General features: G+C 51.7%; 1 protein-coding gene across 1 annotated transcript in view; it reads right to left on the minus strand.

Moving 5' to 3' along the window:
• Nucleotides 1–27,270, minus strand: part of gpc5a (glypican 5a) — a 69,966-nt gene that overhangs the window by 32,229 nt on the left and 10,467 nt on the right. Inside the window, exons 3-7 of the mRNA XM_086144387.1 lie at nt 20,687–21,147; nt 19,255–19,488; nt 18,997–19,124; nt 18,779–18,904; nt 3,105–3,225 (exon numbers count right to left, since the gene is read on the minus strand). Coding sequence (XP_086000513.1) covers nt 3,105–3,225; nt 18,779–18,904; nt 18,997–19,124; nt 19,255–19,488; nt 20,687–21,147 — 1,070 coding nt within the window. The remainder of the gene's footprint in view (nt 1–3,104; nt 3,226–18,778; nt 18,905–18,996; nt 19,125–19,254; nt 19,489–20,686; nt 21,148–27,270) is intronic.

Genomic DNA, 27,270 nt, shown 5'->3' on the forward strand with positions numbered 1-27,270 from the left:
CAGACCCTGCAAACCCCGCAGACCCCGCAGACCCCATAGACCCTGCAGACCCTGCGGACCCTGCAGACCCTGCAGACCCTGTAGACCCTGCAGACCCCGCAGACCCTGTAGACCCTGCAGACCCTGTAGACCCTGCAGACCCTGCAGACCCTGCAGACCCCGCAGACCCCGCAGACGCCGCTGGTGAGGTCCTGCTCCGGCTTCAGCATCCGGCCGGCAGGATCTACATCCACAACCATCAACCAGACAATCATTCATTCAGCCACAATATCTGACCAATTTAGAACCTCCAATGAACAGTCTGCATGGTTTTGGACTAATAATCATAAAAATTATTATTATTGTTGTTGTTGTTGTTGTTGTTTTTGTTATCATCATTACTATTATAATTATTAGAATTATTTTTACTATTATTATTGTTGTTGTTGTTGTTGTTGTTGTTATCATCATCATCATCATCATCATCATTATTATTATTATTATTGTTGTTGTTGTTGTTGTTGTCATCATCATTATCGCCATTATTAGTAGTAGTAGTAGTAATATTATTATGATTATGGTTCTTATTAATAGTAGTAGTAGTAGTTTAATTATTATTATCGTTATTATTTATGGTAGTAGAAGTAGAAGTAATAGTAGTGGTATAAGTATTATGAGTATTATTAATATCATTGGTGTTGTTGCTATTATCATCACTATTATTAGTAGAAGTAGTATTAGTATTATCATTATTGTTCTTATTATTGGTAGTAATAGTAGTATAGGTATTATCAGCATCATTAGTATTATCATTATTAATATTGTTGTTGTTATTATCATCAGTAGTAGTAGTATTGGTACTATCATTATTATTATTATCATTATAATAATAAAAAATATTGTTATTAGTAGTAGTAGTAGTAGTAGTAGTAGCGGTATAAATATTATTAGTATTATTATTATTGTTGTTTTTAATAATGTTGTTGTTTTGTGCCTGATTCTTGTTTTTTTGTGCGCCTGGAGTCAAACGGCGCCTCCCTACATGATAGATTGTCGTGGCTCATCAACAAGCTGATGGATCAGGAGCCACGCAGGACGCCGTCGTGCTCAAGTGTCACTTTTCATCAGTTTTAACAGAAACAATGAAAATTCCTGCCATTGCAGCGGCTCGGGGAGAACAAAACACAAAACAAAACAAAGCAGCGCAAATTCGAGCGAGAAATGAAGCGGGCGGCGGGGGGGGGGGGGGGGGGGGGGGGCATTTTCTTTAGATGAACCTCAGATGAACTCCTAAGAGGAAATAAAACAGAGGTAAGAGGCGGAAAAACTCTGGGAAACAGCAGGATGGAAGGCGTCCTTAAGAAGCCTCATCCTGATTGGCTGATCCAGGGCTCCCGGGTTTGGGGTGTCTGGGGGGTCTGGGTGGTCTTGGGGGTCAAGTGGGTTCAAGGGGGTCTGGGGGGTCCCACACTCACGCCGACATTTCTTATCTACTTTATTTGTTCTTGCTGCTGATGCAAAGCAGGGCGGGAAAAAACTACAAAAAACTACAAACAAAATGGCTGGAACAAGCTGGTAGAAGGAGGCGTGTGTGTGTGCGTGTGCGTGTGTGTGTGTGTGTGTGTGTGTGTGTGTGACAACCAGGCAGTCAGACAGAAGAACAAAAAATATAAATTAATATCAGCATCTGAACCCTGAGGGATGGAAAGAAGAATGCATAATAAGAGTGAACAAGAATAATAATAATAATAATAATAATAATAATAATAATAACAACAGGTATTTGAATAGTATAGCAGCATGGATGCATGGAAGGGTGGATGAATAATAATAATATTTCTTTCGGCTTTTCCTGTCAGGGGTCGCCCTGATAATTAGTATTAATTATTATTGATACTAATAACAGTTAATTTGATAATGTAGTGATAATGGATGGATGTATAGATGCAGGGATGGATAGAAGAATGGATAATAATAATAATAAAAATAATTAGGTATTATAATAACAGCATTAATGGATTACTGGATAATAATTATAATCATATAACAGTTATTACAGTAATATGGTGTTAATGGATGGATCGATGGATGAATGGATAATAATAATAACAATAATAAGAAGAACAGGTATTATAATACACATAGCAATAATGGATGGATTCAATGAATGAATGGATACTAGTAATACTGATAATAACAGTTATTATAATAATATAGCAATAATGAATGGATGGATGGATGGATGGATGATATCAACAGTTAATAATCATAATATTAATATATAATGATATTAATATTGAGTTATAATGTTGAAAGTGATAGATGGAAAGATAAAAATTGTAATGATAGATAGATAGATAGATAGATAGATAGATAGATAGATAGATAGATAGATAGATAGATAGATAGATAGATAGATAGATAGATAGATAGATAGATAGAGTTTTCCGCCCCCTAGTGGCCAAAAGGAGAACAACAACAACAACAGGACCAGACCGGAGAAAAGGGGCAAGAGAGACGTGAAAGTCAGAGAGGCCGGAGGTGTGGAACGATTATGATATGGATTTATGAGTTCTGACACCCAACAGATGGTGTGAATTAGTCGGGGAGGGGAGGAGGGTCGCGGGGGGTCAAGACGGACGATGGTCTCCAGCCCGCCGCCCGGGAACCCTGCAGCAGCCGCTGACGGCGCGGCGAGAGGAAAAACAGCCCGGCTGCTGCAGCAGCTGTTGTTTGAAGCTGACGCTTGAAAAAAAAAGAAAAAGGAAATTAAAAAAAACGCACGGCCTCGTGGTCCCGCCGTCCCGAACAGCAGAGGGACGACCAGCTGTGCCGGTTTCCAGGAATGAGCGGAGAATCTTGATATTTTATAAACATGGCGGGACTCATCCTCCCGAGTTGATTTTCTTTTCCAGATATATATAGATATATATATATATCTATATATATGTGTGTTTTATTTTATTTTTTTATTGCTGCCCTGCTCTGTTGCCTAGCGATGAGAAAAACGATAGAAATGAATTTTCAGGGCGGGAACACCGCCGGCGTGCAAACCCGATCAGCACGAAGAGAGGGAGGCTGCGTGAAACAGGAAGTGACATCGGTCCAGGCAGGAAGCGGCTCACCTGATTGATGTGCTTGAGTTTATCGATGATCTGATTGATCACAGGGTCGCCGCCTCTCACTTTGACCTCGGGGTTGGAGGCCTGGGCCTTGATCCCGCTGCCCACCACCTGCAGCGTGTAGCTGTGGACCAGAAGAAGATGAAGATACGGGCTTCCGTTATTCATTCATGATCCTAACATAGATCATAAGATTAATTCATTCATTCATTCGTTATCTACCACACCTATCTGGGGGCCAATCACGGTGAGTGAGAGGCGGGGCTTCTCCTGGATGGTTCAAGCTGTCAATCAAAAAGAGACAACCAACCATTGACCTTCTCATTCACACCTACAAACAATTAAGGGTGTTCGGTGTTTCCTGGCGTCGGGGGGAAGATGGAGAACCCAGACAGGAGAACATGAGGAGAACCTGGTCAACATCTGAGCAGAACCAAAGACACCATGAGACTTGAAGCATCTCGACGGTGCGTTTGAGAGCACGCGTCTACGTGGACGACCCGGATAATCCCGTCCGTGAACACTTTCCCGTCAGAGCCGGAGTTGGGCGCTCTAATCCAGCCTTTGTCCGCTCGGCAGAAATAAAAGATCACTGAACTCTTAAAGGAACAATCCATTCTCCGCGGAGTTAATCCCAATCTCTAATCCCGGCGGCTGGATTAGTCACACTCTTCTGAACTCTCATTTGGACGTCCACCCTGCACGCGGCCCGTTCCAGCCCCGGCAGATTACGTTTTGTTTTTCTTACATAAAGCGACCCTGTTGGGAGGAGCCGCACCTGAACACCTGAGCCGTAATCCAGCTGCTGCGCCCTAATCCCAGCCCGCCGCCGCCGCCGCCGCCGCCGCCCTGTTGCATTCAAGGAAGCAAAGTGTTCCTGCTGAAGAGTGAAACTCTCCCAGTGCTCTGATTGGGAGCAGATTGGTGGGATTACCCCACCGCCGCCATCTGTGCCGCACAAACCTCTGGATTGGGATTAGGAGCTCAGGAACGTCACGGGAGAGCAGGAACTTTAAGAACACTCTAAATGGGAATGAGAGATGGATGGATGGATGGATGGATGGATGGATGGATGGATGGATGGATGGATGGATGGATGCAGCAGCAGAACATGTCTTTGTTCCTTAAAAGGTTTCTTAGATAAAATATTGGTCTTTTTCTGGAACATCAAACAGCAGAGCGATGGACCTCCAAGACCTTCTCCACCTCCTTCACACATCCACCCATTCACCATCTCATCACACTTTGGACTCTTCAATGAACCCACTGACTGCTTTCAAACTGTGGAGATCCTGGAGAGAACCCCAGCAGGAGAACATTGAGAAAGATCTCAGTTGGAGGAAGAACTTTGGTTCCCGTCTGTGGAACCTAAACGTTTCCTAGGTGGTGTTCGAACTCCACCCTCCTCCAGCCTGTGGGACCATCATCTCTGGTAGATCCCGTGGGTTTGTTTGGATCTGAGTAGACACTCCTGTCGCATCTCCTCCTGGACCAGACCAGTTCATTACCTGACAGAACTTTCCCCGGATGAGCCGTCGCCGCCGCTATAAGACGCTATTTTCACGAGGGATTTTCATAATCTGGATTACCGGCTTTTTGGCAACGTGTCTCGGAAACTACGCGCCGCCTCCGACAGCCGTGGCGAACAGGATGATGCGGCGACAGTCATGCAACAGTCACCACGGCAACAGTCACCACGGCCCCCGGCGAAGCTTCATTTGGTAGATCTTCCAGGTCTGGTCCAGATCCTCGGAGATCTTCCATCGATGAGAACGCCGTCCCTTTCGCTTTGGCTAACCGTTTGTTCAGGAGGTTGTACTTCCATGCAGTGGTGGTTTCGTAGCATGCTAATGCTAGTAGAGGCTAACAACCGACCAGTTGTGAAATTATACCAATGTATGCCATACAGGTGGCTGCTAAATGCTAACACGTGGCTAAATCAATGCTGTCACGGGCTAGAACATGGCTAAAAGCATGCTAACAAACAGCTAAAGCTAGCATTAGCCCTGTGGGAGGAGCCGTTCACCGGGGCGGAGGAACAGCCGACTGATGCTAACACAGTTGAAGCTAACAAAAAGACGATTCATCCGGGAGAACACGGTGAGCAGAAGCTAATCCAGGTAATAATACACCTAATCTAAATAATAATCCAAACACTTTTCTTTCTGGAAGTGCAGAGTGTCTAGCGACCACGCATCCTTCCACAGGAAACCAGAGGTACCCTGAGAAGCACCCACCAATTAGCCGCGGCTAATGAAGAACTCGACGCGAAACAGCGTCGGCTATCGCGGCGCCGCACGCGCTCAGACTAGCCCCGCGCTCATGCGCTCTCCTTCAAAGCCACGCTCACACGCACTATTAAAATGTTATTACACTGTCGCTACAGAGTTTAGCTTCTGCTGAGGCTTTTATTTCCCTCCCTCAGAAGCTTCCTCGGCGCGCCGGAATCCATTCAGTTCTGCCTTCAAAGCCGTATTTGCACAAACGCTGCCTCCGCTAATGGCTGCGTAATTACACAGTAATGCCTCCCAACCGGCGAGGGACGGCGTCAGTCGATAAAATATTGAGGGAGCAAGAACGCAAACCTGTATCTCATCCCTAACCACGTTTTTTTTTGCAAATATTCCCCGGTGTTTTCTTTGAAGTGGAGATGCACACAAACAGAAGCTCTCCGCGGCGGCCTGGTCGCACATTCCTCGACGAAGTTGTCGAACCCTGTTGCCGCGGCCAAACGGTGTAACTACGCCGTAACAACACGACACCGGCTGACTGTCACACCTGCAGCTCCAACAACCACCTTTCTTGGAGCACTAGGACAGCGGAGGAAGCAGGGACCATGGACGTCAGCGCCGCTTTCTACGCTTCCTAGGTGCTTAGTGATTGGTTGAACTCCTCAGCCACGCCCGTTAGCAGATGCTGCTAGCAGAGCACCATTTTTAAAAGCTATCCCCGTCACTGGTCAGATGTTTTCCTGGGGATAAATGGACAGAAGCTGAGAGATGGAGCCACAGCGAGGTTCAAGCTCTTCTGGCCTGCTTTGCATCACAGGGCTGTCCGGGGCTCTCAGAAGAACATCAGCTGAAATGCAGAGTTATTAACGGCTAACGGCTAACGGCTAACATCTGATGGTCCATGTTTCATATTCCATGAACGCTGTGGTAGCTTCCACCTCCAACTCGTCCACGAGCATCTCACCGCCCCCCCCGGACCCTCCCTGCCTGTAGGAACCCACAACCATAAGGTTCCCCTGGAGGAGGCTACTTCCTGGAACCAGACACTTCCTAGAGCTTTTTGTCCAAAAACAGCAGTTTGTGTGTGTGTGTGAGCAGAATAGAAAACCTCCAAATATCCAGGATGCATTTATTCCAGAACAAGGTCAAATCATCAGTTATGACACACACACACACACACAGATAGGAGATGTTAACTTGTTAAAAAACCTCCAGCAGACCCCCTTCCTCTCCTGAAAAATTAGAAAGTTGTGTAATTTGATGATTCAAGGAGGAAAATCACATCACTCATTGATTATTGAGGAGTCACATCCACGCCAATCAGCGATGAAACACAGGCCTGGAGCGCCGGCTTAAAATCACCGCAGCTGCCGCCCACTCCCGAGGAAGCAGCAAACAGATTCTCATTCACACACACACACACACACACACACACACACACACACAGATACAGCAATCCAGAGGGGACATCGCGTACACAACGCTATTGATTTCAGCTTTCCATTTTCCGCAGATTAATGGAGGATCATTGGCAGAGTCGTTGTTAGCTCCTTTGCTAACAACAGGAAGTGATAAACAAGCACGGCGTGCTGGCCTCCGTCTGGCGCTCGCCTCGTCTCCCGCAACAAACATCTGAGCACTACAATCACGTCAATCACGCCACCGCACTACAAAAATGGCCGCCGGGATTCATCGGTTATTTTTAGCGACGGGTGACGAAGCCGTCAGAGAACCTGCAGTTCAGCGGCAGCGGTTAGCGGTTAGCTTCGCCTCCGAGATCAGACGCTTTCAATTGGGTCAAAAAGGGTCAAAAAGATAGCTGGACTTCAGGATAGTTAACATGAGCATGTCAGCGTGCCCGGCCCTTGTGCACGTCACAGTGCACGTGTTGGAGCTCATATTGCACGGGGTTGGAGTTAGCCCCGCCTCCCAAAACGCACATTGTCAACTGGAACTCGTGTGGTTCTCATAGCTAGCGCGGCTGCAAGATCGCTAACGTGAGCATCTCAGCCTGACTGGGTTCAGGTTACCTTATTCAACGTGAAGGGTCGGGGGGTGCACATGTGCACGTCACAGTGCACGGGGTTAGTGTTAGCCGCAACTCCCCAACTGAACATGTTCACAGTTGGTTCACACAGCTAGCATGCTAGCAAAGGTGTGGGTTCCACAAGCTGAGAACCCGTCTGGTGTCGGGTTCGTTTGTCGGCCTCTTCTCTCCTTCCTCCTCACCTTGATGAACCACCACGGTAAAGCCACCTGCTGAAATCCACAGAGCTTCTGCTAATTTTAAACACATTTAACATAGCGACGGCGCCTGGCGCAGCACACACACGCACACACACATTTATGGAAATACCTTTTTTTTCCAGCACTAAAAAAGAAGAGTGTTATACCGTACAGATGATTCCCTTGAAAGCTAAGTGGTACCGCGTGCAAATGAGCCACTGCATCTCGCGAGCGGTTAGCGGTTAGCGCCGTGCAGACATGAGACGTCCTCCAACGGCAATGGGACTTTTATAACACCTCTTAAATATTTTAGCTTTATGAGAGGTAATAAGGACAAATGGAAAAGTTGGCTATCCAGGAGATACAATGGCCTCATAAAAGCAGATGGTCACAGACAGAGGGGGGTTTGCGCGGCGCTGGCGCCCCGTATGGGCGATAATGTCCAGGATGAAACAGATGCGACGGCTAATCAGGGCTTTTATGACGTCGCTGATCGAGACGTCCCGCAGAACCTTCCCATCCAGCGTCTCCTCCAACTGCTTGGAGGTCCCTGAGTCAGAGGACGCTGAAGGACCTCCTGCACTTTGGTGTTCAGCGCATCATAAACACAGCATGACGACATCCAGCCACTCACACACACATCTGGATAACGTAGGGTCTCCAGTGAACCTCCTGTATGTGAGGGAGGAACCCGGAGAACCCTGAGGAACCCCACGCAGACACAGAGGAGAGTATGGAGACTCCACACTGAAAGGAATCTAAGCACGGACCTTCTCGCTGTGAGACACTAACCTAAGAAATCGGCAGAAATTGTGAAAAGTGTGTGGAGAGTCTGGAAAAGAAGTGAAGAAACAGGTTCAAGCAGGTTGGATTGGGTGGGGAAAAGTGTCAGAGTTAAAAGACTATCAGCCAGAATGGAAGGAAAGGTGGAGGAGACAGTGGTCAGATGGTCTACAAACATCTACGATGACCAAAAGACAGCAGGCAGAGCTAAAGGTCACAGAGATGAAGATGTTGAAGTTCTCTTTGGGAGCGACCAGGATGGAGAGGATCAGGAATGAGTCCATCAGAGGGACGACACAAGTTTTGGACAGAAGGTCAGAGAAGCCAGACTGAGATGGTTGGGTCATGGACAGAGGAGGGATAGTGACTATATTGGTAGACGGATGCTGGAAGTGGGTGGCTTGAGGAAGACTGAAGAGAAGATTCATGGGCGTCATAAGACAAGATATAGATGTGAAGGTAGTTGGTGTGAGAGAGGAGGATCCAGAGAATAGGCTTATATGGAGAAGATGGATTCGCTGTGGAGACCCCTGAAGGGAAAAGACCAAAGGACAAGAAGATTTTGTCACAGGGGTGCAGGACATGTATGACCGAGACAAAGTAATGACTGAGATGGTTTGGATATGAACATCCTCTGTTCATGTCCAAACCATGGTGAAGATCTGGGCAGAAGATTGCTGAAGGTGGAGGCAGGAGATCTAGAGGAAGACCAAAGAGAAGATGCATGGACATCATGAGGAGGATCCAGAGAATAAGGTTAGATGGAGAAGATGGATTCGCTATGGAGACCCCTGAAGGGAAAAGACCAAAGGACATGAAGATTTTGTCACAGGGGTGCAGGACATGTATGCCCGAGACAAAGTAATGACTGAGATGGTTTGGATATGAACATCCTCTGTTCATGTCCAAACCATGGTGAAGATCTGGGCAGAAGATTGCTGAAGGTGGAGGCAGGAGATCTAGAGGAAGACCAAAGAGAAGAAGAATGGACATCGTGAGTGGGATCCAGAGAATAAAGTTAGATGGAGAAGGTGGATTGGCTAAGGAGACCCCTGAAGGCTGAAGGGAAAAGCCCAAAGGAGTGTGTGTGTGTGTGTGTGTGTGTGTGTGTGTGTGTGTGTGTGTGTGAGGTCTAGCCTGCACATACTCCAACTCTTGCCAGCTCGGCAGGCGTACAGAAGCCGCCACTTCTGTAGTTCCTCTTCCCGCAGCCAGGAGACGCCGCCGGCCCGGCAGCTCTCAGAGCTCGGCCTGAGCAAACAGCCGACCCGCTGGCGGGTCCAAAGTACCAGCGGGCTAATCGTCCCCGTGAAGCTGTGTGTACATATTTGCTCCCGGCTCCTCCTCCACCACCTCTTTCCGAGCGGCTCGTAAATCTCACACTCGCGCTAAAAGCTCCGGGTGGACGGGTTCATCCCCCCCGCCCGAGCACATCTCTTAATCTCCCCTTGTCTGATGTTAAATCCGCCCTTGTGTTTTCCCTCCAGGTGCGTCGTGGAATTCTGCAAATTAAGGTGGACGCTCAGAAATCTCTCGGAGCGGCGCTGCGTTCAGGTGCCGTGGGAAAAAACAGCTTTCGGCGGCGCTCACGCGAGGACGGGGTTTGTAAAGTAGCGGACGAGCGGAGAACACGGGGCCTACGCAACCGATCTGGGGAATAAGCCAACTGAACAAACACACACACACACACACACACACACACACACACACACACACACACACACACACACACACACACACACCGAAGAAAAGCGATGGGCCTCTGTTCTGATTATTAGCCTGGACAATGATGTTCTGACGCGCCGCCTCTCCCAGAAAGCTTCCAGGCGGAAGGATGACCGTGATTTATGTGAGGAAGATTATACGTGTTCCACCGTGCACACACACACACACACACACACACACACACACACACGCACACACACAAGCGCACAAACACACTAAAAGTGCACATGAAGACCGTTTTTTTTGTACACTCAGATTTATGGAACCATAACTTCACTTATCTGCAGGTAATTTGCCCTTTATAAATCACACACACACACACACACACACACACACACACACACACACACACACACACCACACCGCTTCACGCGGAATCGTAGCGCCCGAGAAGAAGAGGCTACCGATGCACTTCTATGTTCTGGAGAACATGCAGAGAACCGGAGCGAAGAACCTCAGCAGAACCATGAATCACCCTCATGATCAGTTGCTATGGTAACAAGAGCAGCTTGGGGGTGAAGGTCAGAACCCCAGAACCCTCCAGCGAGAAGGTTCCTGTAGACTAGCGAGCACTCCTGGACGCTTTCTTCAAATGCCGTTTTTTTTTTTCTTCGTTTGTTCTTTTCTTCACCGACCGCCGAGTCCCGTCGAGCTTCTCCTCCTTCTCGTTCCATTTATGCCAAACTATCAAGTCGCTAATAAACTACAAGTCCCAGAGCCCTTGCTGCCCGGGGAGGAGGCGGAGCCAAACTCATCCGAAGCCACGGTGTGTTTCCAACCGATCGGATGAGAACTAGCCGGTTGAGGCTGCCGCTGTCAATCAAGCATGTTGCCGGGGCGACCATGGAGGAAAGCCGACTCGCCACCTACTGACGCGGGAATCAGTTAGCCGCGGGTACGCTAAGCCGAGCGCGGAGAATCCCCCTGTCCTGTAGTTTCGGATTTTTCGAGAAAACACGACGAAAAGTCGCTCGATTCCTGGGGAAAAAAAAAAAAAAAAAGAAAAATGAATGAAAATAAAAAGAGTGAGAGAAGCGGGTGAGCGGCGGAGGCGGCCGAGAGCCGGCGGGGATTTCAGAGAGTTTTATGGCGCGTTGGAAAAAGTCGGCCCTTTCCATTCTGTAAGATGTCAGGGTGACGGATGGTGCGTTCGAGGCCCCTGTTCGGGCGCGGCTCATTGGCGACCCGAACCGGTTTCCAGGGCCGTGCGGCGGACGGCGCCGCTAATCCCCGCCGTCCTCACACTCCCCGAGCCTTGTGTCAACACCACCCTGTGTGTGTGTGTGTGTGTGTGTGTGTGTGAGACTCAGTTAGCCGATGCTCTCCCGCCGCAGATGGCCTCATCGCTCTTCCTCAGCCCGGCCAACGACATGATTCATGGCGCCCTGCGTCTTGATTTAGGGTCTCGCCCATATTTCTCCCTCTGAGACCCCGCCTCCCGCCCCTTCAGGTGCCTCCGAATTCCGCCTCACCGCCGCCGCCGCCGCCGCCTGCACAATTCGGTTTTAATCCTGCGAGAAGCCCCTCCTCCGACGGATTGTTTCCCCCGAGACGGCGCTGTAATAACTCCCGTGGCGTCCGGGGGGGCAGAGGAAGGGGGTTCGGCCGATCGCCCCGTCAGAAAGGCTCCGTAATGAAAGGCCGGGAGCCCAACTTCCTTATCGCTGGCGGTAAATTACCCCGGGATCAGATACAGGCTGCCAGCACGCCGGAACGCCGCACGCCGGACGCGGCGAGCAGGAGGGGAAGGTGAAGACGAGGCGGAGGAGGGTCAAGACTTGACAAGAGGTGGAGGCGAGTTATCCGCCCATCTCCCGCGGTCGCCGGCCCCTCGCCTCGAGCACCCGCCAGTCAAGACGTCCGAGACGAGATGGCGGCGGCGGCGGCGGCGGCGATACCTCTGCGAAGGCATCTCGACGTTACGGAGCCCCGTCGGCCTCCGGGAGGCGTGGGAGGGCGAACGAGAGAGGAAAACCCGCCGGGCGATGAAGGACGAAGACGGATGGTCTCATAAATTCATTTTAATCCTGTAATTTGATGCTTCTCCAAGGGGCGGGGCTTCAGATGGAGCGCAGTCATCTTATTACTTGCTAATTAAATGAGGAAATGACACGTGGAATAGAATTACACATGGATAAATGAGCACATCAATTTAAATCATCCAACCAAACCGCCGCCATCTTTGTAGTTTTCGGGCTAATGGCCACGTTTAGCCCACGGCGACGTGTCCGGCAGCTTTTCCGTCTATGAGCCGCGCCGAGGCCCCGCCTCCTTGTAGTCCTTGTAGTCCCAAGTGTAGTTCGAAGCTACGACAACGCGACCACCGGAAAAGGAAGTTAGCATGCTGTGCTAGCGCAAATAGCAAACAAAACAGAACCTGACTGGATTGGACACCGGAAACAGAAGTTAGCATGCTCTGCTAGCACGCAAATAGCAAACCTAGCAAAACCTGACTGGTTTGGACACCGGAAACAGTAGTTAGCATGCTCTGCTAGCACGCAAATAGCAAACCAAGCAGAACCTGACTGGATTTTACACCCCCACAACATCAGAAAAAGTCTTCTCCGCTAGCGCCGCGTTAGCATTTGCACCGGGGGCTACATTCCAGGTCATTCTGTCACGACCTTCCCGCGCAGAGCGACCAATCAGCGGTCGAGACAAACAGCGTTTTCCTGCAACGCCGTCCTTCTTCCTTCCCCGGGTCATATTTCTTTAAACTTCTGAGCCGGTGAGTGACGGAGATGTCGGCCCCGGGAAGACACATCTCACAATATCACTCATTTATGGATAAAAAGAAAAGGAATAAATAAAGCGCGCCGGGCCAAATGTGCCGTCGGAGGTGCAGCTTTGGATGAACGCCGGGCGCTCGTTAAAACCGACCTTCGGGGGAAAAACAAAAATAAATATGATTACGATTTGATGGGAGGAGGCACGGAGCAGCCAGAAGGTCACGAGTTGGATTCTCTGGAGTTATCTGGGGAACCTGCGCTGATTTATCTAGAAATATTACATGTATATTAGCAGTGCAAGACAGTTATGTCATGCTAACACATGCTACGCTAGCAGCGGCTGACAGTTTGATGCCTCGGCGGTGACGGAGGAGGCGAGTCATCGGGAGGCGAGCGGCGGCGGCGGCCCGTGGACGTGCCTCACCCCCCCCTCACCCCCCCACTCGTCGTTGCCGTGGCGCCACGGAGCAGATGGCGAACGTACGCGGCGCTCATGCATGTCATCATCACCTTCATTAGCTGAAGGTGAGATGTGACATCATCCACCCCCACGGGGGGGGGGGGGGGGGGGGGCTTCTTTCAATGCGCCTCAGTTCAAGGTTGTTGATGGAGGTGCTGTGAGTAATCACAAGTAGCCACACACACACACACACACACACACACTCCTCAAGCGGTGTTCCTCCCAGCATTAAGGTAAATAAGCGCCGCGGTGAGGAGCCAATGGGAGCGGGGCGCCGTCCTCCCAGGACCGGCTCGTTTATCTGGGCTGTCAGGTAAAGGGCAGCCGGCGAGAAGGTGAAACTTCTTTCTTTTTTTTAATAAGCCCTTCTCCGTCGCCATAGGAACCGCTCGACAACATGGCGGGGAGCGGCGGCCCGGCCGGGCGTGGACGGGTTCTCCGGGGGCGTCGGACCTTCCGGGGGGAGGCGAGATTAATGAGCGTTGGGCCGCTAAGGGGCGGGGCTAAGGGGCGGCCGGCGAGCCCCGGGCGGCGTTTACAAAGACCCCGACAATTTAGAATAAAAAGGACAGAATCGGCCTCCGAGGAACAAACGAAGCTGCACGTTTGACCTTTCGGGCGCCAAAACGCCCGGCGCCGAGAACATTTGACCGGCATTACGGCGTCCGGAGGCGTGTGGAGTTCACACACCGGCGGGAAATCACAGGATCGAAGGCGGGGCAACAGATAAAACACACACACACACACACACATACACACACACGGTTTCACACAGGAAGTCAAACACAAGGCCAGCAAAGGGTCCATTGAAGGCTGCAAGATGTGGAGGAGGAAGAGGAGAAGAAGAGGAAGAGAAACAGGAGGAAGAGAAAAGGAAGAAGGGAGGATGAAGAGGTGAGGAGATGAAGAGGAAGAGGAACAGGAGGAAGAGAAGGAACAGGAAGAGGAGGAAGGGAGGATGAAGAAGAGGAGGAAGAGGTGAAAAGGAAGGAGGAATGAAGGAAAGAAGGTGGAGGAAGAGGAGAGGAGGATGAAGAAGAGAAGAAAGAGGAGGAAGAAAAGAAGAAAGAGGAGGAAGAGAAGAGGGGGAAGGGGAGATGAAGAAGAGAAGGTGGTGGAAGATGAGAGGAGGAGAAGAAAAGAAAGAGAAACACAAGGAAGAGAAGAGGAGGAAGGGAGGATGAAGTAGAGAAGAGGGGAAAGAAGAAGAGGAGAAGAGGAGGAAGAAAAGGAGGAAGATAAGAGGAGGAAGGGATGATGAAGAGGAGAGGAGGAAAAGAAGAGGAAGAGAAACAGGAGGAAGGGAGGAGAGGAGGATGGGGGATGAAGGAAAGAAGGCGGAGGAACAGGAGAGGAGGAGATGAAGTGAAAGAGGAACAGAAGGAAAAGGAGAGAAGGAAGGGGGGATGAAGAAGAGGAGGGAGAGGAGGAAGAGGAGGATGAAGAAGAGGAAGAAGAGGAGGATGAAGAAGAGGAAGAAGAGGAGGATGAAGAAGAGGATGAGGAAGAGGAGGATGAAGAAGAGGAGGATGAGGAGGATGAAGAAGAGGAGGATGAAGAAGAGGAGGATGAGGAGGAAGAGGAGGAAGAGGAGGATGAAGAAGAGGAAGAAGAGGAGGAAGAGGAGGATGAAGAAGAGGAAGAGGAAGAAGAGGAGGATGAGGAAGAGGAGGATGAAGAAGAGGAGGAAGAAGAGGAGGAAGAGGAAGAGGAAGAAGAGGAAGAGGATGAGGAAGAGGAGGATGAGGAGGATGAAGAAGAGGAAGAAAAGAGGAGGAAGAGGAGGATGAAGAAGAGGAAGAGGAAGAAGAGGAGGATGAGGAAGAGGAGGATGAAGAAGAGGAGGAAGAAGAGGAGGAAGAGGAAGAGGAAGAAGAGGAAGAGGATGAGGAAGAGGAGGATGAGGAGGATGAAGAAGAGAAGGATGAAGAAGAGGAGGGAGAGGAGGATGAAGAAGAGGAAGAGGAAGAAGAGGAGGATGAAGAAGAGAAGGATGAGGAAGAGGACGATGAGGAAGAGGAGGATGAGAAGGAGAACACGGAGGAAGAGGAAGGTTCTTGTCTGGCGGGAAAAGAAAACGAGGAGATAAATATCGGCGGCTTTACGGCGAACGTCCGTCCAGAAATTGGCCCATCAGTCTCAGGGTTACTGGTCTGTGATGGAGCTCAGCCAATGACAGACGGCCGCTGCTGTCAACACACACACACACACACACACACACACACACACACACACACACACACACACACACACACACACACACACACACACACACACACGTAGAGATGCTGCTCCTAGAAGTCTTCTCAACTCTCTGATCGTCTTCAAGAAGATGGTGGAGGTGCTGATCCACCGCAGGTCCCCCGAGGGGTCAAACCCACGCGCACGTGCATCCACGTGCATCCACGTGCACACGTGCGTTCGTGTCAGGCTCCGCCTCCGGCTGGCTTCGCCCCGCCATCGCCATGGCGACATCAGGGATCCCAATACAGATTGAAAGTTTATCCGGTCCGAGCAATCACGCACACACACACACACACACACACACACACACACACACACACACACTCACTCACACACACACACACTCATCCATATGCGCATACAGGAGGGACTTATGAACTCAATTTAGAGAGCGGACAGAGTTGTGGATTCTGTCACAGAGGATAACGGTCAGGCCGAGCTCTTCTGGCTCCTCCATCTTCTCCATCTTCTCCTCCTCCTCCTCCTCCTCCTCCTCCTCCTCCCTGCCGCCGCTCAGAAGGTCATGAGCAGCTCTGGCGCCGGGACCCGGAGACGCTCCGGTGGTTTGTTATCTCCTCCGGCCAGCTGTCTGGGTTCAGAGGGCCTCCTCCAGAACGTCTCCTTCTCCTCACCCACCCTCCACCTCCATCCTTCCATCCGCGGTGAGAGGTTTGATTCCAGCAGAGGAGAGGATTCACACACACACACACACACACACACAGAGGAGTGTGTGTGACAGTGACGGAGGGCAGCGCTGCATAATATATCTGACAGTGTGTGTTTTAAAGGCTCGTCCTTCCCGCTCAAAATTAGGTCATTTCATCACCGCAAACGCACGCCACCGTTACCGTGGCGATGGTGACGGCGGCGGCGGCCCTTGGTTATTGAGCGGTCGTCTCAGCGCATCATGTGAATTTTGTTCTCTGTCTCTCGCTATCAATGACAACACAGATAAGAGCTCACGTCAATAAATCACCCGCTTGGAGATCCTTCTCCTCCTCCAACTCCTCAACCTCCTCCTTCTCCTCCTCCTTCTCCTCCTCCTTCTCCTTCATCCTCCTCTTCCTCCGTCTCCCCGGCCGAGCTCTCCAACCCAAGGGGTGGAGCTCCACCTGCTGGACGGGGACAGACATGGCAGCTCCACGCTGAGGCTCAGATCTGCTGTCAGACAGAAGATCAGGAGAAGGTCAGCAGGAGAAGAGGAGAAGGGGAGGAGGGTTGAAGGAGGCGGCCGCCGGCGACGCCGCCAATTAGAATAAAAAGCCAGGGTGACTCAAATCCATCCAGGGCCTCCTGCTCCTGGTGGGACCTCCCTGGAACATCTCACCAGGGAGGCGTCCTGACCAGATGGAGCCTCTGGACATGGAGGAGGACCGAGGAGGACCAAGAAGAACCAAGGAGGACCGAGGAGGACCGAGAAGGACCGAGGAGGACCGACGAGGACCGAGGAGGACCGAGAAGGACCGAGGAGGACCTGGAGGGACCGAGGAGGACCGAGGAGGACCGAGAAGGACCGAGAAGGACCGAGGAGGACCAAGGAGGACCGAGGAGGACCAAGAAGGACCAAGGAGGACCGAGAAGGACCGAGGAGGACCGAGGAGAACCGAGAAGGACCGAGGAGGACCGAGAAGGACCGAGGAGGACCGAGGAGGACCGAGAAGGACCGAGGAGGACCGAGGAGGACAGAGGAGGACCGAGGAGAACCGGGAAGGACCGAGGAGGACCGAGAAGGACCGAGGAGGACCGACGAGGACTGAGGAGGACCGAGAAGGACCGAGGAGGACCTGGAGGGACCGAGGAGGACCGAGGAGGACCGAGGAGGACCGAGGAGGACCGAGGAGGACCGAGGAGGACCGAGCTCCTCGGCTTATGGACTGAGGAGGAATCTCAGTTTGGGTCATGATCTCCTTCTTATGGTCTCCACCCAAAGCTCTTGACCAGAGGAGAGAGCAGAAAGGTGGATCCACCAGGATATGAAGATCTTTCCACCCAAAACACACACACACACACACACACACACACACACACACACACTCTGCGCTCGTACGCTCTCACTGAACGCAGCCAGGACGTTCTGCAGCCGCTCTCTGCAGATGTTCTGTGCAGACCTTCTCTGCAGACCCACTGCAGATGCTCTGCAGAAGCTCCATGAAGGCACCCTGCATGTTCTCCGACCCGCCGCCATAAACTCAAACAGTCATAAAGTGTCAAAAACTCAATAATGACCACGGTTTGGAAGCCAAACTACATTTTCACCAGAAGCCGGCCGTCGACCCGTGGACGCACGCTCTGGTCACGGGGGTCAAAGGTCATCAGGCGATCCTTTCCGGCCCGTTTCAAAAAATGGCGACTCGACTTAAAAAAAATATAAGGAAAGTCGACAGCGACTCAGATTTGTGTTAAGATATGAAAAGAATGACATTTCATTTGCGTTCAATGTTCATAGTTCAAAGAACGTTCGGCCCCTCCTGTTGACGGTCGTCATGGCAACCGTATGCTAACACATGCTGCCCCTCCCAAAAATGGCACGAAGAAAAGCAGAAGATCAATAAGTCGCAAACTGAGCTACAATTCTCATTTTCTTGATGCACTTTTTCTTGCTCCTCCAAGGGCACGGGCTTGTTAATCGGTTTATAATCGTTATTTTGTTTTAACGTTTTCTATTAGCCGGTGGAAAAAGGTTACCGTTTAAATTTCATTCAGAAAGCTGTCAATAAAAACAGGCATGAAGGCATTTTAGTTTCATAAATGAATCCCATTGATGTGTTTTTAATTTGAATCTCAATTTTGCATGTGTGCAATAATAACTTATATATATTATATAGTATTTCACTTTGCTTTTTCCAAATTCAGTTTGGAGAAAGATTTTGTTTTCCAATACATATCATTACTGGCCCGTGACTTTGTCCCAGTTTGTAATTTTGTCCCGCTGTGGATTTGAGTTTGACACCCCGGATCAATGCAAAGGCTCTTTACAGCCAACACAGCATGTGTGTGTGCTGGAGGCAAAAGGCACCTGCACACACACACACACACACACACACTGCTTCCTGCTAACGGGTGCGTCGAGCCGCTGCATCCGTCTCTTTTGTCGTGGAAACTCGATGAAAAGGGTAAATAATCGGCGGCAGAAACGGCGTTTCTGACCCACTGCCGCGACACCAACTCACAACCGTTCATATCAGAGATCGCCGCTCAGCAGAGTGTGTGTGTGTGTGTGTGTGTGTGTCTGCAAGGACAAATTAAAAAAACTTCCAAAATAAAAACCCGGAGCCCAACCTTTTAACCATGTCGGTTCCGTTCCAGCAGGGGAGCCCGTCGCCGGCCGCCAGCTCGCCGACGCACAGCTGGTCCGCCAGGCCGCCGTAGAAGGTCCGGTAAAGACGCAGGCTGTTGAGAAACTCCCTGCGAGGGCGGCGGCGGCGGCGAGAGGAGGACAAAGAGTCACATTTCTGACTTGCGATCCGAAGAACCGCCATCAGATGCGGCCCGTTTACCTTCTCCTGGCGGCCAGTGTTTCCGCGGGCGCCGGCGGCTTTAGAGGGCCGGGATCTCTGGCGCCGCCGTGCCGGGCGCCGGCGGGCCGCGGGGGCTTCCTGCTCGGGGCGCCGCACAACCTGTCCACCTGCAAGCCCACAAACACGGGAACACACACTTTATTTCCTCCTGCCGTGTCTCAAGCCGGCCAGCAGATGCTGCTGCTGTGTCTTTATCGGCGCAGGTTTCAGAGGAAGCTTCTCCAGAAGAGTGTGAACCTGTGCGGAGAGGAAGGGCGCGTTCTTCTGAGCGTGCCCGACGGCGTCCCGGAGCAGCTCGTGAACCCCCGCCAGCACCTGCTCCAGGTCCTGCGGGCCGTGCGTGCGCTCCGACCAGCCCTCCAGCGAGCGCACGTACTCCCTCCAGTGGCCGTCCACCTCGGCCATGCTCGCCAGGCAGCCGCGCATCACGTTCAGGCAGTAGCCCATGCAGGGCCTGGTCTGGGTCAAACCCTGCGGGACCGATTAGATCAGGTCAAAACTCATTTCTCATGGCGGCCGCATTCGGCCCGGCTAGATGTCAAGTGGGCCGGACACTTAAAATAATAGCATACTCAACAATAAATAACCAAAATATCATGTCTTTCCTCTGTTTTGGTGTGAAGAAGTACAAGGACGTTAGGAAAATCTTGGAATTTAATGACCAATCCTTTTATAAACATTTCAAACGCCTCATATTTCCTTCGACAAAAGTGCAATTTACTTTTATCGTTCACATGTTTGCATCGCGATCACGTGATCATGTGACCCCTCTGATCGTACAAAGGCACAAAACTTGAACAAGTAATTGGTATTGAAAAATATAGTAATGCACTTTAAGATTAAATGAGACTTATAAAGAAAGGGATTTTTAAACCATTTACACATGTGCATATAAAATCTAAATTAACTCCCTGCCTAAACCCTACATACTAAAGAGAGTGCTATTGAATGTGTAAGGAAGAAAGTATTTCCCTGTAAATGTGTAAACTTCATCCATGAAACATGGAAACACACACAACACATACTGAAAACGCATGGAGTTGCATGAACAGTAGAATTCCAACACACTCGTTTGTAGTGAAGCTGCTGACTAACATTAAATTGCACATATTTGCTAGCAATTAGCTAGCTGGCTTTTACCGCTGCTTCCCCGATTTCTCAGCTCTGGGTGAAAGTGGACGCTGTTTCCTCAGACCTGCCAGTGATTGGTTGATCTTATCTCTTCTCAGTTTCTTTGCAAGCTGTCATATTTTTCGCTGTGATGAGTCTCGTAGCGGCGCCGTATATTATATTCCTTAAATACCGAAACTTGTTGCAAACACGCCGAGCACAAAGGTTTCCCGTAGGACGTAGTCCACTTTTCTTTGAAAATTCTACACTCTTTTACTACTTTTCTCTGTTTTGATAACGACATCTTGGCTAATGAGGGCGTAGCAGGAGGTGGAGAACAGGGTGGAAACAACGTCATAACAAGCAGCAGGTGGTGCATCGATAACGTCTGCTGATTGGTCCGTCAGTGATGCGGATTGTCGCCCCCTAGTGGAAAATTCTTGAATTGCATTTAATTTAAAAAAAAATCCTTGTCTTTCATGCTTTTTTTTTCACTTTCAAACTATCCCGCGGACCTGGTCGAACCCCCTTGCGGGCCGGCGAGCGGAGGCGGGGCTACCTGGCAGCGGGGGCAGTAGTGCATCTTCAGCAGGGCTCGTCTGCACTCGCGGCTCAGCTGCAGGTGGTCGGTGGTGTTGATGACCTCGACGCCCAGGTGCAGCGCCTGGAGGAGGAGCTTCCCGGAGACCCCCGAGCGAGCGATCCGGTCGGCCAGGAGCGCCGGCGCCGCCCCGAACGGCCTCAGGACGCGGCGGGAAGACCGCACGCACTCGGCGTAGCCCGGCAGGATGTCGCCGAGCCCCGGGTTGACCAGGTGGTTGTACACCGGCGGGAAGAGGCCGTCGAAGAAACGCTGCACGAAGTCGTCCGCGGCGAGCTCCGAGCCCAGCAGGAACAGCCCCGCGTCGGTGAACAGCTCCCGCACCGGCGCCGCCGCCTGGGCCGCCATGGCGCCGTACGACTCACGCAGCATGGCGTCGGTCCGGTTCTCGGCCTGCCTCATCAACACCTCGAAGGTCTCTGCAAAGGGAGCGGAGAGGAACCGTCACGTCTCCCCGAAGATCTCCCACGATGCCCCTCGGGCTCTGATTGGGCAGCTTCCCAAGGGGGCGGGGCTTGATCTACTGCGGCGTTGCACCAGGTGTCCGCCATTGTTATCATACATGAATATTAAAGCTATTTAAGTAACATTTCAGCTGTTAGCATGTAGCTTTTAGCGCTCCTGTTATCATCAGCATGGGATCATTTTCTCCGTCTCTGGGTCGCGGCAGAAGGCCTCCAGCCGAGGCGTTTCCTCGCCGGCCATTTTCTGACATTTCAATCCCGGAGGTGAACTTAAAGAGTCGAGTACGCCGGCTGACGGCAGCGCCTGCAATATTTCCCATCCATAATTAAAGGGGACCACTTTAATAATTTAACCCCGCGCCAGGAAGACACAATGGCGGATGCGGGGGGGGGGGGGGGGGGGGGTAAGAGCGGGAGCTGGAATCGACCTGGAAGCTAACAGGGTTCTCCAGGTCCGTGTGTGGATAATAATACCTGAGCCGCCCGCCATCATGTGCTTATCATGCGCTGTGAGGCGGCGGCGGCGGGGGGGGGGGGGGGGGTGACCAGCTCGCCGCCACAACAGGCGGCTTCAAACGCAGCGCCGTGACAGCGCTTTTTGGATTTGGAAAGAAAGCTGCACCTCCCATCTGACGTGCACACTGGTACGATCATGTGTGTGTGTGTGTGTGTGACGTGAAATATGTGCTCACATCCCAGGGAGGCAGTAAGTTCCCACAGGGATAACGGTGTGCCTCCGGCCGCGGGGGGAGTAAAGGGGGAGTAAAGGGAGTTAATGAATCCCCGTCTGTCAAACCACCTAAATATTTTCTTTTCGTCCCAAACAAATCGTTCCGATTCCGCCTCGCAGGACGGCCTCGTCGTAGCGTTTCCCCCCGCCGGTGCCTTCAGGGCCCACATGAAAGCGTGCGGCTAATAGGCCGGCGGCTGGCTCCGCTCAGAAGAACACCCACGCTAACAACGCTGCATTTTTTGCGCGGGAGAGGGGAGACGGAGGCGACGTCTCCAGGCCGGGGGGTCCCGGGGGCCCGAGGGGCCTCGGGACGGAAACGCCACATGTCGGGGAGTTTGTAAGGAAAAGGGAAGTTTGGCTGGATTTGTGTTTTCTGTGAGGCGGAGCCGGGGGGGGCCACGCCGCGGACATCCACATCCAGCTCGTCACCATGACGATGGCACGTCACCACGGCGATACATCCTCGCGAGAACAAGAGACGACCGGAGACGAAGACGGACGAGAATCCCGGCGGCGAGACTGGTCGTCGTGGTAACCACGACGACGTTAAAGATGATACCGTAAACGAGGAAAGCCGTCAGTCCATAAACCTGCTGGCACCGCAACACGTTAACCCCGTCATCACTGAGCAGTCTAAGCTCACACACACACACACACACACACACACACACACACACACACACACACACACACACACACACACACACACACACACACACACACACCATACAGAGTTCCTCATCACTACTTCCCTCTCGTCTAGAAGGTTCTCCAATTCAAAGCCTTGGTTCCTCCGTTTTATTATGGATAAAATAAAATTCCTTAAATTCATGAAGGGGAACAAGTTGATAAGACACTCACGTACTGTGTGTGTGTGAGTGTGTGTGTGTGTTGTGTGACCCCGCCAATAAGAGGGGGGTGGACATGTTTGCAAGAAGGTGAAGGTCCTGGTCTGCTTCATTCAACCAGCCGCTGGACACACAGGGGGGGGTTAATGGGGGTTGTAGGGGTGTGTGTGTGTGTGTGTGTGTGTGTGTGTGTGTGTTACACTCACAGCAGGCCTGAAAGCAAAAGGTCAAGCGCTGCGTGTTTGCGAAATGTAAACGTCACCCGTCCCGTAATCAGGCGCTTCAGTCTCCAACCATGTCGTCGTCGTCCTGGTAACGGACGTCCAGACTGCGAAGGCATTCTGATGAACATCACACAGCTGGTGTATCTCACACACACACACACACACACACTCACTCAATCACTCACTGGCTCACTGGCTATTATTCAGCGATTACAAGAGGCGTCGCCGAGCTCCTCGCCGCGTCTAAAAGGCTTTTCCACGGCGTCTCTTCACCCGCTTTAATTGCAGCCCTTTTCATTTTCTTTAATGTCGGATCATCTGCTTTGCTGTGACGGAGACGCTCATCCACAGATGAGTCTCACTCCAGGTCACGGCTTCTGGCGGGTAAAAAACCAAAACAAAAAAACAACAGGAAGTGGCGGGGTTTTCCTCAAGTGTGTGTGTGTGTGTGTGTGTGTGTGTGTGTGTGTGTGTGTGTGTGGCACATGTTGTGTTCCACCAGTAGATAATGTTAGTGCTCTCTTTGTCCACCAGGAGGAGACATGCCTCCCTGGACGGTCAGGTCTCGGTGCTCGGGGGGCTTCCAGCTACCGAGCTCCTCCTCTGAGGAACATCTGATCTCCACCTGCAGGACAGCAGACACCCTCCTGGTCCAAGAATGGCCCTCAAACCTTTCTTTATGACCGAGCGCACAGCTGGGATTAGCCTAGCTTCTCGTACTCTGATGATCGCTATCCCATGATACGCCTCACGTTCTTCCCTCTTGGACTCACGTCCCATCATCACTGCATGACAGGAATCTTGATCTACACACACACACACATGAACACACACACACACAGATGGGGGAGCAATCCCAGCTAATGCTAGCTGTGGGGCGGGCCTTAACCGTCCACAGGGTTTGATCTACCCAATGTCTCGCCAAACGGTAGCTGTTAGCGCTGCTGCTATAATGAGGCGATTACGAGCGGCGGTTCTTCGCGCTTCTCGGCCTCCATCGCGCTTTAAGCGCTTGTTCGACGGAGGCAGAAGGTTCACCACGCTGAGCGTGGAGCTGAACTCCAACTGCTTACAGCAGGTCTGCAGCACAACCAGGATCTACAGGAACCCAACGCGGAGCAAAGAAACGAATCCCGGCTCGATGCGGACGACCTTCCGCTTCGACCCAAACAGAGACGGACGGAACCATCCGTCGGTGCTAACGCACGCTAGCAGCTACATGCTAATCGCGTGAAACGACGATAGCTTTACTACAGAAAGAACAGAGTTGGACACCTGGCGAGGCACTGGGGTGGATCAGGCTCCGCCCCCTGGAAGACCGTCCAATGGGAGAGCCCAGGAGAAGATATGAGGTGTGTGTGTGTGTGTGTGTGTGTGTGTGTGTGTGTGTGAGTGCATGTCATTGAAGGTGTTGACTGTCACTTTGCTAATAAAGAGCCTTTAAACAGATAATCAACCAGACGGGCTGATTGTGCACAAACACACATGTACACACCCTCACACACCCTCACACACACCCTCACACACACAGAGCAAATGTTGTGTCTGATACCCTGTATTTATTTGTTTGGCAAATCCCCCCCGGTCCCTCTGTCTCCGCCTCCCGCTCCTCGCCGCCGCCGCCGCCGGCTGACCTCCGCCAAAGACGCCTTTTATGAACGTCATTCAACGCCGTGAATGGCCGACGCCACAACAGAGGAGCACGGAGACATCTGATAGGCTGCCGGAAAGGCCATTCTTCTCTACAGGGATGAGCTGGCGGCGGCGGCGGCGGCGACACACACACAATGGCGAGCGGCAAGTTCAAGGCAGGCTAAGCTGCGTCTTTGTTTGATGTCTTGTTTTTCTTACGTGGGCGACAGGTGGGCCTGGAGACAAAGCACCGTGCACGGTGCAGCTGGACAGCTGTGCACGCACACACACACACACACACACACACACACACACACACACACACACACACACACACACACACACACACACAATACACACACACACACACAGGGAAGGAGGTGTCACAGGAGAAGGTTCCACCTGGGTGGGAGGAGGTTCCACTGGAGAAACAGGCTGAGGAGCAGAGATGGAGTCACACTCACTTCCTTCTTCTCCTCTTCTTCCTCCTAACTTCTTCATCCACAAAATGTTCTTCCTCTTCCACATTCTCCCGTCAGCAGCAACTCCAGGCCAGCTGTCATAAATCTGAAGGCGCCGCCGCAAAAACAACTACAAAAAATAAAACCCACTTCCTTCCATCTGTGTGTTTATTCTGTCCTCCTCCTCCTCCTCCTCTTCCTCCTCTTCTAACTCCTCCTCTTCTAACTCCTCCTCTTCTTCCTCTTCCTCCTCTTCCTCCTCTTCCTCCTCTTCTAACTCCTCCTCTTCTTCCTCCTCTTCCTCCTCTTCCAACTCCTCTTCCTCCTCCTCTTCCTCCTCTTCTTCTTCCCCCCTCCGGGTCTAAAAGTCAATATTTGAGAAGCCGTTGCAGCTCCTCTGCACTTCAAAGCTCAGCAGGTCTCCGCAGCTTTCGGCTCGCCACAGAGGGGGGGGGGGGGGGGTGCACGTGCACGTGCGCGTCCAGAGCGTGCGTCCTTTCACGCGTGTGCGCGGCCAGGTCGGGTTTCCTGCGCGGCCCCGGCTCCGAGGAGCGCCGCCGCCGCCGCCGCCGCCGCCGTGCAAAGGTCATAGTGCAGCTTTCATGGGCTGTGAAAGGCGTCTCTGTGCGCCACCGTCACACGGCCTCGCGCTCGCTGCTCCACGGACGTGATGACATCACTTCTGTTTGCTCTTCAAACACAACACGCCAGCAGAAGGACCGAGAACACACTACGACCAACACACACACATATAAACACTCATGCATACATTCATATACACCAAGACACATGGGCAAATACATGTACACATACGCGCACATACACACCCACACACACACACACACGCATACACACATGTAGACATGCATGCACACGTGCACACAGGCACACGCACACACAAACACACAGATGGGGGAGTGATCCCAGCTGATGCTAGCTGAGGGGCGGGGCTTAATCAGCCACGTATGCACACATGCGCGCGCGCGCGCACACACACACACACACACACACACACACACACACACACACACACACACACACACACACACATGAACATAGACACGCATGCACACACATAAGCAAACACATACACACACACACACATAGTGTGATGGGGGGTCATCCTAGCTGATGCAAGCTGAGGGGCGGGGCTTAATCAGGCACGTATGCACAAAAACACACACACACACACACACACACACGTATGCACACACACATGCAGACACATAAGCACACACACACACACACACACAATGTGTGATTGGGGGGCATCCTCGCTCATGCTAGGTGAGGGGTGGGGCCTAATCAGGCACGTACGCACATAAACACACACACATGCACACACATGCACACACACATGCAAACACACACACACACACACACACACACACACACACTGTGTGATTGGGGGCCATCCTCGCTGATGTGAGCTGAGGGGCGGGGCTTAATCCAGACAGCCCAGCTGTCAATCATCCAACCGTTCCCTGACTGAGTTGTGAGTGAACCTGCTGACTGTAGGACTGCAGATCCTGGAGAACCCTGGAGAACCCAGGCAGGAGAACATGGAGAACACATAGGAAGAACCCAGGCAGGAACCAGGAGAAGATGAGCAGAGAGTCCAGGTGGGAGAACATGGAGACACCGCGGACGGAAGCGAGGTAGGAGAACATGGGGAGAACAAACCCGACCACTGGGTTCCAACCTGGAACCTTCTCGCTCCACCAGCTTCTGCCTGTGTGAAAACAATGATCTCACAGACGGTAAGAAAGAGAAGATTGTTCTTCACTGACCACGTCTCACACACACATTTTGAAGGTTGGTGTCTTCACGTGAGGACAATCATGAAACCAACATCTCTGCAGCGAGGAGACGATGACATCAGTCTGCTGTCGTCCAATCAGAACCCGGACCTCCACCACCCCGGCTTATCGTCCAATCGAGCTTCTGCAGATAAGAGCTGCAATCAGGAGGACAGGATGAGGGTGGAGAAGGAGGAGAAGGAGGTTCAGCCCCGTCCCAGGAGAGGCTCCTTCCGGAGGAACCCTCCCTCCGGCGGAAGCCATGAAAACCATCTCCAAGCTCTGGAGATGTGGAGGAGAGCGGCGTGGCAGGAGGAAGAACAAGCCTGGGAGAACCTTGGCTCCAGCAGAGCTCCAGGCTGGAGTCCTGTGGCGGACACA

Source organism: Fistularia commersonii, chromosome 3, assembly GCF_037954325.1.
Source record: "Fistularia commersonii isolate RoL2024-O1a breed Wild chromosome 3, RoL_Fcom_v1.0, whole genome shotgun sequence".
Classification (NCBI taxonomy): Eukaryota; Metazoa; Chordata; class Actinopteri; order Syngnathiformes; family Fistulariidae; genus Fistularia; species Fistularia commersonii.